This window comes from Oryctolagus cuniculus, chromosome 11, assembly GCF_051225735.1.
Source record: "Oryctolagus cuniculus isolate XC-2025 breed Fujian yellow rabbit chromosome 11, ASM5122573v1, whole genome shotgun sequence".
Classification (NCBI taxonomy): domain Eukaryota; kingdom Metazoa; phylum Chordata; class Mammalia; order Lagomorpha; family Leporidae; genus Oryctolagus; species Oryctolagus cuniculus.
In genome coordinates, this window is record NC_142877.1 from 59,437,104 (window position 1) to 59,454,932 (window position 17,829).

Genomic DNA, 17,829 nt, shown 5'->3' on the forward strand with positions numbered 1-17,829 from the left:
CCGCACCAAATAAGAAGCTTCCTGGTTTTTCTTGGGGGAAGAGACCAAGCACCTACTGAGTTCATCCAACAAGAAGCCATAACTTTATTAATGATAGAAACAGTACAAATTTCAAACCAAGCTGCAGTTACTCGTTGAAACACCAAAAAAGATCCTTGTTTTTCAGATGGTTACATTGTTAATTCCTGTAAGAGGGAAAAAAAAAAAAAAAAAAAAAAAAGATAGTTAGAGGTAGTTATAGACAGCATGGGCAAATCCAGGTCACTAAAACCTAAGGCAACTCAGAAGAGGCTTTGGGATGAGGCTTCTTAAGTGGCTGATATTAAGCAGAGAAAAAATGATGCCACTCTTAATTGGTCAGGGCAGAGGGCTTGGACACTCACCATAATAGCATTTACAATATCATTACTGTTGTTCTTCAGGGCTCGGACTGCCTTTGCTCTTGACACATTTGCTTGTGACATGACCAACTCGATATCCTTAACTTCCACACCCGTCTCATCGACCTGAAAGGAGAGGGCAAGAGTAACTTCAGTAGTTCTTTGGAGTTAGTTTCTTAAATCTAGATAATATAATTCAAAAGCCACTCAACTCAATGCAAGCTGAGTGCCTCAAGCAGGGCCATTTGCATATTTATAATATCACTTACAGGCTGCACCAAATTTTCAATTTACAAATTAGCTTGTTAAAGATTTGCTCAATTTCAAGTCCTGACAGCAGTTGCCTCTGGCCTGAAACAGTAAAGTCTTTATCCGCCAACACAAACACTGCTATTGAGAGGATTCAAAGTGTAAGACATTTCCTGGTATACCTCTTCCTCTTCACTCTCCTCCTGTACGGTTGGAGTCTGTGTGTTTTCCTGAATGTTTGAGACAGCTTCACCTTGAACTTTGAATTTCTCAGCTGCTGCCAGCTGTGCTTGCTGAGATAAGTCCTCAATCTATAGGGCAGAGAATACAGGAATTGAAGTAATTAGTGTGCATGAAATAAAAAATCATGTATGTATTCTCAAAATCCTCATTCTTTTTTTAAGAAATTCTTCTAGGTCTCCCAGGTGGGTGCAGAGACCCAAGCATTAGGCCAACTTTCACTGCTTTCCCAAGTCATCATTGGGACTTGAACCCATGCCCATGTAAGATACCTGCACTATAGGCAAAGGTTCAACCTACTACACCATAGTGCTGGCTCCTATTTATTTATTTGAAAGCCAGAATTAAAGAGAGAGAGAAATCAAAGTCCCTCAAAACCCTCAGTCTACACCCACTTACTAAATAGCTTTAACTGCTTCCCCCTCACTCAGCCTATGTATCATTGTACAAAGAGAAGTGGTTCTCAAAGAAGGGTGATAATGCCTCCAAAGAACAGCTGACAATGTCTGGGCAATTTCTTGGTTATCACAACTGGATACAATGCTGCTAAATGTCTAAGATGTACAGGATGAATGGCCCTTCCACCACAAAGAACTATCTGATTCACAATGTCAGTAGTCGAGGTTGAAAACCCTGATCTAGAGTAATCCACAGAAAACTGTACTCACCTTGGCTTCCCCAAAAACTATGTAGGTATCTGAGGCTGGGCTCTTGTAGACATCTGGTTTTGTGATGACAAAGAGGATATTCTTAGATTTCCGGATAGTGACTCTAGTAACCCCTGTAACCTGTCGAAGACCCAGTTTGGACATGGCCTACAGAACAGAAAAGAACATCAGGTTTCAACTTCTTAGAAGTAGCTCCAGGAAGCAAGGAACACAGTAATACAACACCCAAAGCAAAGTCTTTCCCCAGGTTAAAAGTTTATACAATAATAGAGAATCGTTTTTCAGGATTCCTGGGCTTTCTCCAATAGTGGCTTTTATATGACATTAATTTAACTAAGGAAGATTCTACTGCTACCAAGGGTTCTACTACAGATCCATTTTATCCTTGCGTATCACTCAGTTTTACCTTCCGTGCCTTCTTTTCACTCCGACTCTGTTTTGCTTTACTGACTGGTTCTTCATCGATTTCAGCTGCGGCGGCCAGCTAAGATAAAACAGCTTTGAGTTAAATGAAACTAAGATCTAGATACCACATGTTCCACAGGGTTTTCCCTTTATTAAAGTTCACAAGTCTCCAATACAAAAGTCATCTGTGATCAACTCTGACTGTCCAATGCTCCCATGATTCAAGGACACATACCACTAGAATACCTACCTGAGCCTGCTGCGTGGTTGCCTGTGTGGAATCTTGTTCCTCAAGCTCTGGCACTGATTCATCACTGTCAGATTCTGTTCCAGACCCTAAGACAACAAACAACTTTTACATTTCATAGTACAGATGGTAAGGAGGAGGTACCTCACCACGGCCTATCTAGACTACAGGTCACTGCTCTATGCTAGACCTGACAAAGTTAAACATTTGTAAGCCAACTGGTTTGTGTGAGGCCAGCTTGAGAGCCTCGAACTCGGTCATAAAGTAGTGTGTACATATCTATTAAAGTCCTAGTCCCAGAAACGAGAGGTAATCACTAGATATAGCCGAGCAGTTTATGCACTATAACTGCTTTCTTTCCCTTGAGGTCTTTATTTCTTGGCACAAATAAACACCAATGACCCATTAACTCCAATTGTACCCAATAGCACAACAATCCTGGAAAAGTTCTGGTAGAAGGTATCTCCATATATACTTAAGTGGAAAACAATAGAATTACACTGTAGAGGCAGAAAAAGCAGGGTGCTTTCCCTGCATCCTTTAAACTGGGTTGGAGGAGGCCAGAAGCAGTTGTGTACACACATTCAGCCTTATTTTCAAGCCATCCATCATAGTGATTTGATTCAGTCAGCATAGCTGGAAGATTCTCAGTGGCAACTTACAGATCCAATAAGTCATTTTCTCTATTAGATACTGTCCTATGACTTCCTCCATTTCTTCCAAACACATTAAGTTTCTCTTCATTGAAAGGCCAAGCATCAATAAAGACTACTGAGGGAAAAAAGCGTACATCTGCACCATTCTGAGGCTATAAAAAACAGGTCTCTACATTTTAAAGAAAAGGGAGTTCCTGGGCAACTGGTCATTACTAAGAAGTGAAAAGAAGTTGACATTAACTTCAGATTCCCCAATAGTTAGCAAATCCCAGGCCCAGGGACAAGGTTAGTGATGTGATAGGGATTAGAGCAAATCAAAGTCTGCAAGGTCTTGGTTTTCAATGTCACATCAGGTAGGTAAAATAGATGGCAGACCAAGGGTTTATTCTGGACCATACCAAACTACCTGAGGTGATGAACACCAAGATTCAATCTCTCATTCCTAGAGCTTTTGCATTTAGAATTATCACTCTATGTTCTACGTCTAAACACAAGCAGATACACTGGAGAAAGCGGCGCATCCTAGGGTTAGTACTGGTGGGTAGCCCCCAAGAGGGGTGTGGGCAACACACCATGCACACGGCAAACCAAGGCAAATACCCTTGTTGTTCTTCAGAACAGGCTGCTTGGCAGAGGGGGTTGGGGCAGGGATCCCAGCAGGTTTAGGGGTGGGCATGTTGACGAGGACCGACTGGAAAGGCACTCCCCCAGAGATTGGTTCCGGGGGGATCAGAGGCGGCAGCTCATCCTCATCAGCAGGGGCTGCGGGCTTAGGGGGTGATTCCAGCACCAGCCCAGGTGAGGACGGCAGAAATTGCTGTTTAGGAAGCAGAGGGGGAACTGGGGAGGGAGCAAGAGGCAGAGAGACTGGTGGGGTGGATGCTGGAGAGACAGATGCTGATCCAGCTTTAGGAAGGCCCTTCTCAGAGGCAGCTGCTGCTGGAGGGGGAGATGTCTCAGACTCAGGGGGAGGAGCCAAGGGACCCTTTGGGGAATGAAAACAATCTTTGCCTTTCACAGGAGAAATAGGGACCACTTTTGCAGCCTTTGCAGAGTCTTTGTGAATGGGGACTGTCTGTAGAGGGGCTGTAGCCAATGCTGAAACAGGTCCTTTAGTATCAGTCTTAGCTGAAGGATCCAAGCACACAGGAGCTGAAGTAGCAGAACTCTTCTTGGGTGGTGGACCTTTCTGAGTGGGAGCTGTCACGACGGGTGCACTTTCTGGAGCTGGAGCAACAAGTACTTCTTTGAGAGCTGGTAGCCCTTCAGAGGCCTGAGGGGCAATGGCCTCAGTGGTACTTTTGACTGACACTGGGGAACTAGAGGAGCCTTTGAGAGAGACAGGAGTCACAGGTAGAGGACTGGGAATTTCTTTATGGGATGGGGCAGCCGGGGCTCCTTTGGAGGATGGGGTTGCTGGGCCACCTTTGGGTGCTGAAGTGGCTCTGGCCTTTTGCGGGGAGGGAGGTGTTGCAGCTGGGGATATGGGAGCCTCTTTGGAGGGTGGAGCAGCTGGGACGCCTTTGTGGGCTGGAGTGGCGACCATCTTTTTGGGAGAGGGAGGAGCTGCAACTGGAGGCGTGGAAGCCTCTTTGGGTGGAAGTGGAGTCATGACTGGGCAAGTGGAAGATTCTTTGGGTGATGGCGTAGCTGGATCTGCTTTGGGGGTCGGGACCTTTTTTGGGGGAGAAGTGGCAGGAGTCAGGGCCCCTTTAGGGGCTGGAGGTGTCTCAACTGGGGTAGTAGAGGCCTTTTTAGAGGATGGAGCCTTTTTGAGGGAGGGAACAGTTGTAGCTGGGGGAGTGGGAACCCCTTTAGGTGATGTAGGTGGGTTTGGTTTGGTGGCTGGGGCTTTTTTGGGGGAGGGGAGAGTAGCATCTGGGGAAGTAGAGGCCCCTTTGGGGGATAGGGTAGTTGGGGCCTCTTTGGGGGAGGGAGGTGCCACAGCTGGGGAAATAGGGGCCTCTTTGAGGGCTGGGGCCTTTTTTGGGGAGGAAGGAGTTGCAGCTGGGGGAGTGGGGACCTCTTTAGGGGCTAAAGTTGTTGGGACTTCTTTAGGGGGTTGGGTAACTGGGCTTCCTTTGAAGGATGGAGCCTTTTTGGAGGTGGGAGTAATTGCAGCTTGGGGAGGGGGGGCCTCTTTGGGAGACGGGGGTGCCACAGCTGGAGAAGTGGGGGTCCCTTTAGGGGATAGGGCAGCTGGGCCTCCTTTAGGGGCTGGGGCCTTTTTGGGGGCTGGAATAGCTGGGCCCTCTTTGGGGGAGGGAGGTGTCACAGCTGGGGTCATGGGGGCCTCTTTGAGGGGTGGGGTAGTGGGGCCTCCTTTTGGGGCTGAGGCCTTTTTGGGAGAGGGAAGAGTTGCAACTGGGGGAGTGGGGGACTCTTTGGGGGATGGGGTAGTTGGGACTTCTTTGGGGGAGGGAGGTGTCACAGCTGGAGATACAGGAGTCCCTTTAGGGGCTGAGGCAGCTGGGCCTCCTTTGGGGGCTGAGGCCTTTTTTGGAGAGGGAAGAGTTGCAACTGGGGGAATGGGGGACTCTTTGGGGGAGGGAGGTGCTACAGCTGGGGGCAAGGGAGCCTCTTTGGGGGCTGAGGCCTTTTTCGGAGAGGGAGGAGTTGCAACTGGGGGAACAGGGGACTCTTTGGGGGAGGGAGGGGTTACCGCTGGGGGCACAGGGGCCTCTCTGGGGGGTGGAGTAGCTGGGCCTCCTTTGGGGGCTGAGGCCTTTTTTGGAGAGGGAAGAGTTGCAACTGGGGGAACAGGAGACTCTTTGGGGGAGGGAGGGGTTACCGCTGGGGGCACGGGGGCCTCTTTTGGGGGTGGGGTAGTTGGGCCTCCTTTGGGGGCTGAGGCCCTTTTTGGGGAGGGAAGAGTTACAACTGGGGGAACAGGGGACTCTTTGGGGGAGGGAGGTGTTACTGCTGGGGGCACGGGGGTCTCTTTTGGGGGTGGGGTAGTTGGGCCTCCTTTGGGGGCTGAGGCCCTTTTTGGGGAGGGAAGAGTTACAACTGGGGGAAGAGGGGACTCTTTGGGGGAGGGAGGTGTTACTGCTGGGGGCACGGGGGTCTCTTTGGTGGGTGGGGTAGTTGGGCCTCCTTTAGAGGCTGAGGCCTTTTTGGGAGAGGGAAGAGTTGCAACTGGGGGAGTGGGGGACTCTTTGGGGGATGGGGTAGTTGGGACTTCTTTGGGGGAGGGAGGTGCTACAGCTGACGGCATGGGAACTTCTTTGGGGGGTGGGGTAGCTGGGCCTCCTTTGGGGGCTGAGGCCTTTTCCGGAGAGGGTAGAGATGCAACCAGGGGAACGGGGGACTCTTTGGGAGATGGGGGTGTCACAGCTGGAGACATAGGGGTCCCTTTAGGGGATGGGGAAATCGGGCCTCCTTTAGGGGAGGGAGGTGTCACAGCTGGGGGCAAGGGAGCCTCTTTGTGGGGTGGGGCAGCCGGGCCTCCTTTTGGGGCTGAGGCCTTTTTGGGGGAGGGCAGAGTTGCAACAGGGGGAGTGGAGGTCCCTTTGGGAGATGGGGTAACTGAGACCTCTTTGGGAGAGGAAGGTGTCACAGCTGGGGGCGTGGAGACCTTTTTGGGGGATGGGGCCTTTTTGGAGGAGGGAATTGTCACTGCTGGGGGAGGAGAGTCCTCTTTGGTAGATGGGGTAGCTGGGACCTCTTTGAGGGCTAAAGTTTTTGGGGGCTCTTTAGGGGAGGGAGTCACAGCTGGGGGAACAGGGACCTCTGTGGAGGATGGGGCCTTTTTGGGAGAGGGACAAGTCTTAGCAGGGACTCCTTTAAGGGATGGGGTAGCTGGGGGAGGGGGAGCCTCTTGGGAGGATGGAGAAATAGAAGACTGCTTCTTGGCTGGTGAGCTTTTGGGGCCTTGCACAGACAGACTGGCCTCTGGAGGAGAGGAAGTTTCCGCTGAAGGAACAGCAGATGAGAGATTCCCAACCGGAGCATCAGGAAGAGCAGACCCCTTCTTAGCTGGAGGTGTTTTAGTCTGAGGAGATGCAAGAGGTCCCGAAGGAGACGGGGAGCCAGCCGGGCAAGTCAGAGAGCCCTTGGAAGATGCCGTGACAGAGGCACCAGCACCCTCAGGAGAGGAAGTCACAGGAGCCAGTGCTGAGGTTTGAGAAATACCATAAACTTTCTCTGTGCCTGGAGAAGTCCCAGCTGGGGGAAGAGAGGGAAAGGGCATAGACTTGGGAATTTCAGGGGCCAGGGCCAAGACATCTGCAGAAGCAGAAATAGTCTGGGAGGATAAAACGCCAGGAGGCACAGGGCAACTTCCAGAGGCTTCAGGAGTCACAGGTGAAGTAGGAAGAGTGGAAGTTCCCTTTGTAGTAGGAGCTGAAGAGACAGCTCCTTCTGGGAAATGGCTGCTTATAGTGACAGCAGAGGCACTTGTGGGAGTTTTATGAGCCACAGGGTCTCTACTTTCCAAAGAAAATGGAACCACGGGTGAGGTGGTGAAAGAACCTTTGAGAAGCAGACTAGCAGGGTCCGTGCTTATGTGAGAATCTGTCTCAATGATAGAGGCTGGGGATTTACCACCTAGAGGAGCAGCAGCAGCAACTGCTGACTTATCTACAGGGAGAGCACCCACAGGGCTTTTCTTTGCTAGGGCAGCTTCTGGAGAAAGTGGCATGTCCAGAGAAGATGCTGTCTTTTGAGGACAAGGGGAATTTTTAGGGGCTGCCAAGGCCAATGGTGGTAGAGTAGGGTCATTCTCGGTAGAGAGTCCTGCCTGGGCTGGACAAACAGGGGCTCCTACAGGACAGGATGATATAGTTTGAAGATCTTTTTGGGTTGGGAACTTTACCAACTCTGAAGTGGGGAGATTTTTGAAGTCTTCAGGGACTGGCTGAGGAGAGACTGGTTCTGCCAAACCAGCTATTGCTTGAGTAGGAGCAAGCACTTGGGGAGCCACAGGTGCCGCAACCATGGCGCTAGGGGAAGTTGGTTCTTTCCCACTTACTGGACCAGATGAGATTGGAGAAGAGACAGAAGTAGCTACCTGAAAGGTAGTAGGTGCTGCAGAAATTGTAGAGGGGTTAGTAGTCATCACAAATGGGGAGGTTCCAACAGAAGAAATGGGTGCTTCTCCAATGCCTGTTCCTGAAGAAGGAAGAATCTGCGTTCCAAAAGGCTGCTGCTGAGTGGCATTAGGAGAGCCTTTAAGAACAAAAGAGGATGTAGGAGATAGTGAAGAAGTGGTTACATCTGGGGAGTCAGAAGGACTGTAGATTATGGGCCCTTTGTTCACTGATGGAGCCAGAGGGGAAGCTGCAGCTCCTGTGGGAAGAGTAGTCACTGGCTCATTTCTGGAAGGAAGGGGAGGAACGGCAGACCTGTGAGAGAGGTAAGATGCTCCTGAAGAAGGCTCTAGAGAAGTGGTACGCAGTGTGCACGGATCATTAGGCTCTCTCTGACCTAATGGTTGTACAGGAGAACCAACAGAAGAACTCGGATGTAAAGGTCCAAGATGAGAACCCAGCATGGTGGGGAAAACTGAGGGGCTGCTGGGAGCCACAGTCTTTTGAGAAGAGGTTACCACAGGAACAGACTGGGTTGAAAAGGGTAAGGCAGCAGGTGGACTAACAGGCTCCTTCAGGGGGAGGTTTACAGGGTTTTGTGGAGAAGTCAGAGCTGAGGAAGTGACCTGAGAAGTAATGGTCAGGGGAGTGGCGGGTGGTGTCTGAGGACAGGAGGCTACTCCAGATGGAACAGATGCCAAGGGGGTTACAAGGTTGGAGGGAAGAGCGCTGGCAATACCTTTCGGATTAGGGACTCCTTGAGGGGGAATTTGAATAGGAGAAGTCTTTGATTCTGGAGCAGTGGGGCCTGATTTAGATGTCACTGAGCCTGACTCAGCTACAGCAACTGCAGGTGGTGAGCTAAGAGGTGGAAAAGTAGAACTCTTTGGAACTGAGTGGGGAGCCAAGGCAACCAGAGCCAAGGGAGCTGAAGGGGAGTGGGCACCTTTCAGAGTTGGAGCTATCATGGGAGAGGCCAGAGCTAAGGCTGCGGGGGAGATTGGAGGCCCTATCAGGTTTGGCAGGAAAACCGGGGTGTCAGGGGCAGTTCCCAAAGGCAGGGCTGTTCCAGAAGATGACTGGGGAAAAGGAACTTCAAAGGGGGTTGAGGCAATAGCAGAGGGAGGAGGGAACGGGGAAGGCTGGTTAGCAGTTGCCAGAGGGCACTGTTGGGGGGCAAGGGAGCCAGGAGGGGGAAGGGCAGGTCCAGGCTGCCCTAAGGCAGCAGTGACACGCATAGCTGAAAAAAGCACAGTTGGAAAAGCAAAAAAGAGATAAAGAAGGGAAGGAAAAAAAAACAAAAACAAAAACAAAGGTGAGTTATGCAGCCCAACTTGGCACAACATGCCTCACAGGGAACACTGGAACTTAAAATCTGAGATTTGAGAGTCACCACACAGGATTAGATGAAGGTGACAGGCAACAAACCTTCCCAAAACACCTATCAGTGTTCAAGAGAATACATTCCTCTCCTCGTCTCCCCACACTTCCCAAGTTCTACTAAAATAAACCAACTATTATAGGACAGGAGGACAATGTAAGACAAGCTTATCTGTAAGAGGGAGCACAGGCCCAGAAGGCTGGGAACAGCTTTGTAGTGTGTTCCACTGTGCCCTCCAACTGCCTCCTGAAACGGACCCCACTCCTAAGCATTTCACACAGTCGACAGAACTACCACTGAAGAACAGCTGTGCTGCCCTGTCCACCCAAGGAGCGTGGTCTGACCGAAACAGATACTGAAAACTGGAACTCGCAGTGACAACAATGGCAAATCAGAGCTGAATACGGAAAAAAACAAAACAAAACAAAACAAAACAGAAAATCAGGGTGTGTATACTTCCAGGCTTCCACTAGGAAAAAAATCTGTGCTAGAACAGTTTTAGGAAATGGGTGCCTGGTACAATTTAGTCCTTTACTAAGTCCCTTAGCTTCCTTATGCCAAGTTACTTATTCATCAAAACCAAAAAGAAAACAAACAAAACCAACCATGATTGGGCTGGCCTCTAGTCTCTACAAATCTTCCTTGGTAATGTTAGATCTTCAGACATCAATCAAAGATGAATAAAACCTCCAGGGAGACAGCTTAGTCACAAGGGTAGGGACTGTATTATGAAATTGTAACCCAACTTGTTAAACCAGACTGTAGCTCTATTTTGGAAGGAGAGAATTAGAGTGGAGAGAATATACTGGATCCTTACCCACTAATTTGGACAAGTTATTTTTCATTCTCTCAAAACAGACCAATACTTGGCACTACAGTAAAACTGCATAAAAGGTTTTGTCATAGAGGGGCAAAACACCATTGTCTGTCATTCAGGAGTAACACAGGGTTAGATTAACAAATGCTCAATGCCTAGAAGGGGTGTTAAAAAAAAAAAAAGCCAGTAGCATTCAAAATTCACTTAACCAGTAATTCTGAAGTTCTTATGGCGTCCCACTGTAGAATCGCAAATGGTTCAACCATTTTTCTCCAGAGAATTGATAGCTCAAAATCTCAGGATTAGAATACACTTTTACCTGCTTTGTTCCCTGAACTAGTTACTTCATTCATTCTATTTAACTACAGACAGAACCTGTGTTCTAGCCAGCACAGCTTTATTATAAACCTGGACAAGCTCAGACTATTCAGGTGTATGTATGTTTAAGTAACACTGTCTGGGGACTGCTTCCGAAGTATATGGCATTATAGTTAGAAAGCTTGAAACCAGAATACCCTACATGTACCTGAACTTCACTCTCTACATTTGTAAATAAGTTGTTCAACGAAACAATCTCTAAAATATACCGCCTAGCATTAAAACTACAGGATCTACACTAGTCCTTTATTTCCCTCTTCCTTAAGATCTGTGTGGGTCAGTATTTCACACTGCTCACACCCCAGCTCCCGGCCCCCTCCTCTCTTAGCAGCTGTAGTAATCCCTTCAGCTGCTAAAATCAGACAGGTGGAGAGGGAGAACCTCAATGCTTTCAGCCATAAACAACTCTATTTTAACTCCAAAAGATGCCCTTAAGCGACAGGTGGAACTTGAAGAAATATTAAATTTACCATAAACACAGGGGAGCGGAGGTCACAGCCTGAAGATGCCTTTCATTTAATACTGCACGACTTAGCAAGACTACCACCTCAAGTCTTCTACAGAGACATGTTCTAAATAGAATTCAAAACCTGCCTTCACACCATATTCTCCATCCACTATTTCCAACACCTAAGACGAGGCAAAGGCAGGCTTTGTTTCAATCAATCCCGAGTGCCAGATGATAGTACAGGCATTATTCCAGCACACCAGAAATATCTCAGCACCCACCCATAAGGCAAGCGAACCGACTTCGGAGAGCTCTGGGGCCCAGCAGGACACGGTTACCACCAGCACCCGTGTCATCCAGACATGTGATGAAGGCACTGTGCCAAGCCCTGCTATCTAAAACCTTGATCCAACTTGCTGGCTGAACTTCTCAAAAGCTCAGGTCTCCCTGGCCTGCCTGTGTGACCCAGTCCTCATAGGCAGGAATCCCTGAGCCCAGCACAGCCTCTTCTGAGGCAGTTGGCTAAATCACAAAATAGGCTAGGGGGCTCCTAATGTCCACACATCCTAAGGGTACTATCTTTTAGCCCACCCCCTGAAGAAATCCTCCCAGGATGGCTGTTACCCGGTAAAGCTGCAACCCCAACTTCAATGACAGCTAACTCTGAAAGGCGGCAGCAGCCCACATCCCCTTCCTCACTCCCCCTCCCCCAGCAAAGGCCTCAGGGTCCGTGTTAATGATGCGCAGGCGGGCGAAGGGCACCTACCTGTCTCGGCCTGGGGCTGGGGCAACTCCTGCTCTGTGGCAGGGACGGTTTCTGTGGCTTCGCCGGGCATTTCTGAAGGAAGGGAATAAAAAGGAGGCCTCAATGGACAGGCAGGAGTCCCCTCTTTAACCCAGGGTCAAGTATCCTCTAGAACTCCGCGGAGGGCTCCTGAGAAAACAAGTCACGCGACAGTTTGGCGACAACCCGCCCCTCCAAGGCAGCAGGGAACGGGCAGAAATCGACGCGACCCTCAGGACTCCCTCCGGCAAGCCAATCACCTCTCCTCGAGCCGCTTCCCACTGCAAACACGGGTCGTCCCGGTGGCCCGGGCTCGTCTTATCCCACACTCCAAACCCCACCAGGCCAGCGGGAGCCAGTGCGTTCTCCACCCGAGGGGCGGCATTCCAGTCCGGCTCCCGAGCGCGGGGGGCTTCAGACGCTACCTCGAACCCCCTCCCCTCTGCCCAGTCTTCGGGGGTCAGCAGGGGAGAAGGCGCGGGGGGTGGGGGCGTCTAAATCCCAACACTCGCTTGTCACATAAGTACGGTGTGAGGGGTTCGAAGGCCGTGACCCCGTAACCTCCGGGTTCTTACGAAGCCGTTCCCAACAGCACTCGCACTCCGCTTCCGCCCACCTACGACAACGGCCCCCCATGTCTCCAGGCCCGGACGCAGGGTCCACGGCCCCCGCGGCCCTTATGCCCTGCTTTTGCCCGACACCAACGGCAGTCCCCATTTTGTCCTGAGGCCCAGGGACGAGCAGAAAGCCCGTGGGCTCATAAAGCCTCCAATTCGCCTGAACTCTCAATCCCAGGGGCGGCCCGGCCTGCAAGAAGGGCGGATGGCTGCGGATAGAGAGTAGCGGCGCAGACAGCACTTACTGTGCGGGGAACGCGGAACCAAGATGGCGGCAGAAAGAGAGCGAGCGAGAGCGTGACCCACGCCTGTTGCAGAAGGCAGCGCGGCGCGCGGGGGGCGGGGCCCGGATCCGATTCCGGGTCAGGAGGCGCAGGCGGCCACTTCCTTTGCGTGACCGTCCGGCTGTGCCTGGGGCCGGGGTGGCGGCGAGGTCTAAATAAGGGAAGAATTCCGAACTGGGCGAGCTCGTCCGGCCGGAACTCGGCGCGGCCCTCAGACACCCGCGAGCGTGTGTGAGAAACCGTGAGAAGCAGGCTCCGGCTTTCGGTCGCCAAAGTCTCGCGGTTGGCGTCTGTGGGAAGGCGCCTTCGCGATTTCCCTGCGTGACACCACAGCGGGAAGATGGGGGACCATAAATTAGAGCGAGAGGCTCAGAGGTGGTGTTCACAACGCCGGAAAGAAGTGACGTAGTTCTATTGGAGTACACGACGCTGAAGTTGTTACAGCGTGTCCCCCTCCCGGGAAAACAGGCACACACGCAGTTTTTTCTGCCTGCTCTTTTGGGCGCGTCCTGGATATCCTTAGACATCCATTTTAGGAGTGCAGGTCCTTAACGCAGTCTTGAAAAGTAGGATGTGAAATCAGCACTTCGGTAAGACAAGGGCCACTGACTCCCATACTCTCCTGGAATAGGACGCAGCGAACACGTCCTTGAATTCTCTAAGCCATTTAAGACAGTTGGCGGCTGCTTTTTGCGAGAAGTGAAAATTATTTTTATTTCTTTGAAAGGCAAGAGTAAAGGTACAGAGAGAGGCTCACTTTCCAAATATCTGCAGCAGCTGGGGCTGGGCCAGGCAAAAGCCAGGAGCTAGGAACTACATCCTGGTCTCCACATAGTTTGCACGGACCCAACCGTTTGAGCCACCACATGCTGCTCCCCAGGGTCTGCATTAGCAGGAAGCTGGGATCAGAAATCAGAGCCAGGATGGGAACCCAGGCACTCCAGTATGGGATGCAGGTGTTCCAAGCCAGGTCCTAACCACATCAAGTGCCTGCCCTGGAAGTAGGGAATTTAAAATACCCTGAAAGCTGTTTTAAAATTTCTGACAGCTTTGCCACAGTAAATTGAGGGTTAGGATTAAATGAGATTGAGCTTACTACGAATGGGAAATTTTGAAATTCTCAGGAGGCAGTATTGTGGAAATATTAAGAACAGACTCGGAAGTCAGACTTCTTTATCTGAATCTCAACTCACTTTCCAGGGGTGGCGGGGGGTCTGGCCAGTAGGCCTATGCTGCCAAGGGAACCACAGGCAGGACTCAAGATTTAGTAACATCTATAACTTTTTTTTTTTTTTTTTTTTTGACAGGCAGAGTGGACAGTGAGAGTTTTTTTTTTTTTTTTTTTTAAGATTTTTCTTATTTGGAAGGTAGCTTCCCAGAGGGAGGAAGGAGGAGAGAGAATAAATTCCATCTGCTGGTTTACTCCCCCAAATGCCTATAATAGCTGGGGCTGGGCCAGGCAAAAGCCAGGAATCTGGACTCTGTCCAAGTCTTCCACATGGGTGGCAGGGGCCCAGGTATTTGGCCATCTCTCACTGCCTTGCAAGCACATCCAGGGAGAAGTGAAGCTGGGACTCAAACCAGTGCTTATTTGGGATGCCAGTGTTGCAGGTGGCGGCTTAACCTGCTGCACCACAACACTGGCCCCTAGAGTAGGATAATTTTTGAGTTGATAATTTTGTATGTCCTGCAAATATCATAAATATCCAAATGGCCGTTGGCAGGTCCCCCATCCCTGCTAATTCATCTTTGCCAGTTTCCTTATATGTCAAATGGGGACCACTAGGAAGATTAGGTAATACATGTCATTTGCTGAGCAAATGTTAGTTACTATTGAAGTTGTAGATAAGATTCATTTCTAGCGAAGTAAATATGCGATCTCTGCTGTTTACAGTCAGGACTAGAAATAGCCATCTCCTCAGACCTCCTACAGGGACCGTCCCCCCTTCCTCCCCAACACTGAGTTTCCCTAACTCTGTGTTGAAGTCACTAGCCTAAGGATGTATTTTCTTTTTCTCTGGGCTTATTTCTACATTTCCAAGTTTGGGGATGAGGCCCTTTGGTTCTACATTTTAGTATATGTGAATTGGAAAGTCAGAGAAAAAGAAAGCTAGCATTCTCTGAGAATGGTTTTTCTTCAAACGAGTGTAGTATGTTCTGTAATAAGTTCACTGACAAGTATACCAGCTTTTGTCCAAGTACTTTGATATTAGAAGTGTTAATTTAAAAACCATGAGTATTGTGTCTCTTGTTGGAAGCCTAATACCAGTCTTTCTCACTAAGACGAACTAGTAAGTCATCAGTAATTTTTTATTTTTTTTAAAAGATTTTATTTATTTATTTGAAAGTCAGAGTTACACAGAGAGGAGAGGCAGAGAGAGAGAGTCTTCCATCCGATGGTTCACTTCCCTGCATTGGCTGCAATGACTGGAGCTGTGCCGATCCGACCCAGGAGCCAGGAGCTTCCTCTGGGTCTCCCACATGGGTGCAGGGGCCCAAGTGTTTTGGGCCATCTTCTACTGCTTTCCCAGGCCATAGCAGAGAGCTGGATTGGAAGTTGGGCAACCGGGGCTCAAACCGGCACCCACTGCAGGCAGCGGCTTTATCCACTATGTCACAGCACCGGCCCTGGTGCTCAACTAATGAGGAACTTGGCACATCAGTCTTTTTTTTAAGATTTATTTGAAAGGTAGACTTACAGAGAGAGGAGTGGCAGGGAGTGAGAGAGAGAGAGAGAGAGATGTTCCATCTGTTGGTTCACTTCCCAAATGGCCTGCAATGGCCAGGGCCAGGCCAAAGCCAGGAGCCAGAAGCTTCTTCCAGGTTTCCCATTTGAGTGCACATGGTCAAGTACTTGGGCCATCTTCGCCTGCTTTTCCAAGGCACTTTAGAGAGCTGGATCAGTAGTGGAGCTGAGACAAACTGGTGCCTATATGGCGGCTTTACCAGCTATGCCAGTCAATAATCCCAGTATTTTTTTAAAAAACAGGAAAAAAGTTTGAAGAAATGCAAAGCATTTTAGCATGCTGACTGTATTATAATCCATTTTATATAAAAAGAAAGAAAAAAGAAATTATGTTAAAGGAAACATGAAGGAAAATTTCCATTAAACGGCAGCACCAACCTGACAGCTTGCCTCTCCTTCTTCTCAGAAGATAGAAAGTACACTAGGACTGTCTTGTTTAATCTTGTTGTAAATCCAGGCGAGAGCAACATGACACTTAGAATCCCTCAAACAAAATCAAACATGGAAGAAACAAGTTATGTAGATATGTAAGAAGTCCAAGTGTTCTGAGAAAAACAGGTTTTATGTAAATAAAGTTGGGTTATTTTTTCTAAGCTGCTCTTTACAGTAACCCCTTTGTTCTCTGATGGAAATTTAGGAGCTATGATAGCTGTAGTTGTGAAAACAACCCTACTAGGCCCTAATATTGTTAATCTAGTAACATATCTTTCGAGTTGAACTTTTGGTAGGTTTAGATACACAGTATAAAGTGATTTTATTTACTTATTTAAAGATTTATTTGTTTGACAGGCAGTTATATAGAGAGAATCTTTCATCCGCTGATTCACTCCTCAAATGGCTGCCCAGGACTGGGGTAGGCTGAAGCTAGGAGCCAGGAGCTTCACCTGGGTCTCCCATGTGGGTTGCAGGGGCCCAGACACTTGGGCCATCCTCTGCTGCTTTCCTTGACACATTAGCAGGGAGCTGGATCAGAGTGGCACAGCTGGGACTTCAACAAGCACCCATATGGGATGCTGGCACTGCAGGCTGAGCCACAGCGCTAGCCCAAAAAGTGATTTTAAAAAGACGGGCAGGGGGCTGGTGCTGTGGTGCAGCAGAGGATGCCCGAGTGCTTGGGCCCCTGCACCCATGTGGGATACCCAGAAGAGGCTCCTGGCTTCGGATTAGCTCAGCTCTGGACATTGCAGTTATTTGGGGAGTGACCTCCCTCTCTCTCTCTGGCTCTACCTCTTTCAAATAAATAAAATAAATATTAAAAAAAGAAAAAGAAGGCTGTCACCTGACCAATGAAAATATCAGTAGGCGAATCAGGAAGTGTCTGAACATACACTCCAGGTTTAATCAACTTAACCAATTTTTTTTTAAAAAGATTTATTTATTTATTTGAAAGAGTTACAGAGAGACAGAAGGAGAGGCAGAGAGAGAGAGAGAGAGAGAGAGAGAGAGAGAGAGAGAGGTCTTCCATCAGCTGGTTCACTCCCCAGATGGCTGCAGTGACTGGAGCTGCACCGATCCAAAGCCAAGAACCAGGAACTTCCTCTGGGTATCCCATGTGGGTGCAGGGGCCCAAGGATTTGGGCCATCTTCTACTGTTTCCCAGGCCATAGCAGAGAGCTGGGTCAGAAGTGGAGCAGCCAGGACTCGAACTGGCACTCATATGGGATGCTGGCACTGAAGGTGGCAGCTTAACCCGCTACGCCACAGCACTGGCCCCAACTTAAATGTCTTAAGACTTAAGGACAGGCCGGCGCCGTGGCTCAATAGGCTAATCCTCCACCTTGCGGCGCCGGCACACCGGGTTCTAGTCCCGGTTGGGGCGCCGGATTCTGTCCCGGTTGCCCCTCTTCCAGGCCAGCTCTCTGCTATGGCCAGGGAGTGCAGTGGAGGATGGCCCAGGTGCTTGGGCCCTGCACCCCATGGGAGACCAGGAAAAGCACCTGGATCCTGGCTCCTGCCATCGGATCAGCGCGGTGCGCCGGCTGCAGCGGCGGCCATTGGAGGGTGAACCAACGGCAAAGGAAGACCTTTCTCTCTCTGTCTCTCTCTCTCACTGTCCACTCTGCCTGTCAGAAAAAAAAAAAAAAAAGACTTAAGGACAAAGCCCTCAATGACCCAGAAATATAGAGATGGTATCCAGTGGACTGAGATGAAAGTCTTGGACATATTACTGCTTACTTACTATACATGGCAGCTGGTAGAACTCAGCATTTCTTTCTTTCTTCTTCTTTTTTTCTTTTAATAGAGCCTGGGCTCTTTTTTTCTTTTTTTAATTTGACAGGTAGAGATATAGATAGTGAGAGAGAGAGAGAGACAGAGAGAAAGGTCTTCCTTCTGTTGGTTCACCCCTCAAATGGCCGCTACGGCCAGTGCTGCGCCGATCTGAAGCCAGGAGCCAGGTGTTTCTTCCTGGTCTCCCATGCGGGTGCAGGGAGCCATCCTCCACTGCCCTCCCGGGCCACAGCAGAGCCGGACTGGAAGAGGAGCAACTGGGACTAGAAC

The 17,829-nt window shown here is 49.6% G+C and overlaps 1 protein-coding gene and 1 long non-coding RNA gene across 2 annotated transcripts; both read right to left on the reverse strand.

Annotated features, from left to right (window-relative positions):
• Positions 1 to 60: 60 nt before the first annotated feature.
• On the reverse strand, positions 61 to 12,584 carry NACA (nascent polypeptide associated complex subunit alpha). The gene is made up of 9 exons (XM_089308555.1): positions 12,546 to 12,584; positions 11,666 to 11,737; positions 3,446 to 9,115; positions 2,193 to 2,278; positions 1,944 to 2,021; positions 1,538 to 1,684; positions 812 to 940; positions 384 to 506; positions 61 to 185 (listed from the first exon to the last, which is right to left on the reverse strand). The coding sequence occupies exons 2-9, from the start codon at positions 11,733 to 11,735 to the stop codon at positions 171 to 173; spliced, it is 6,318 nt and encodes a 2,105-aa protein (XP_089164681.1). The 5' UTR covers positions 11,736 to 11,737; positions 12,546 to 12,584; the 3' UTR covers positions 61 to 170.
• Positions 12,585 to 15,499: 2,915 nt separating this feature from the next.
• Positions 15,500 to 17,633, reverse strand: LOC149123494 (uncharacterized). Its single transcript, XR_016216816.1, has 3 exons — positions 17,510 to 17,633; positions 15,709 to 15,814; positions 15,500 to 15,533 (listed from the first exon to the last, which is right to left on the reverse strand). It is a non-coding gene; the product is annotated as an uncharacterized LOC149123494 (long non-coding RNA).
• Between the last annotated feature and the right edge of the window lie 196 nt (positions 17,634 to 17,829).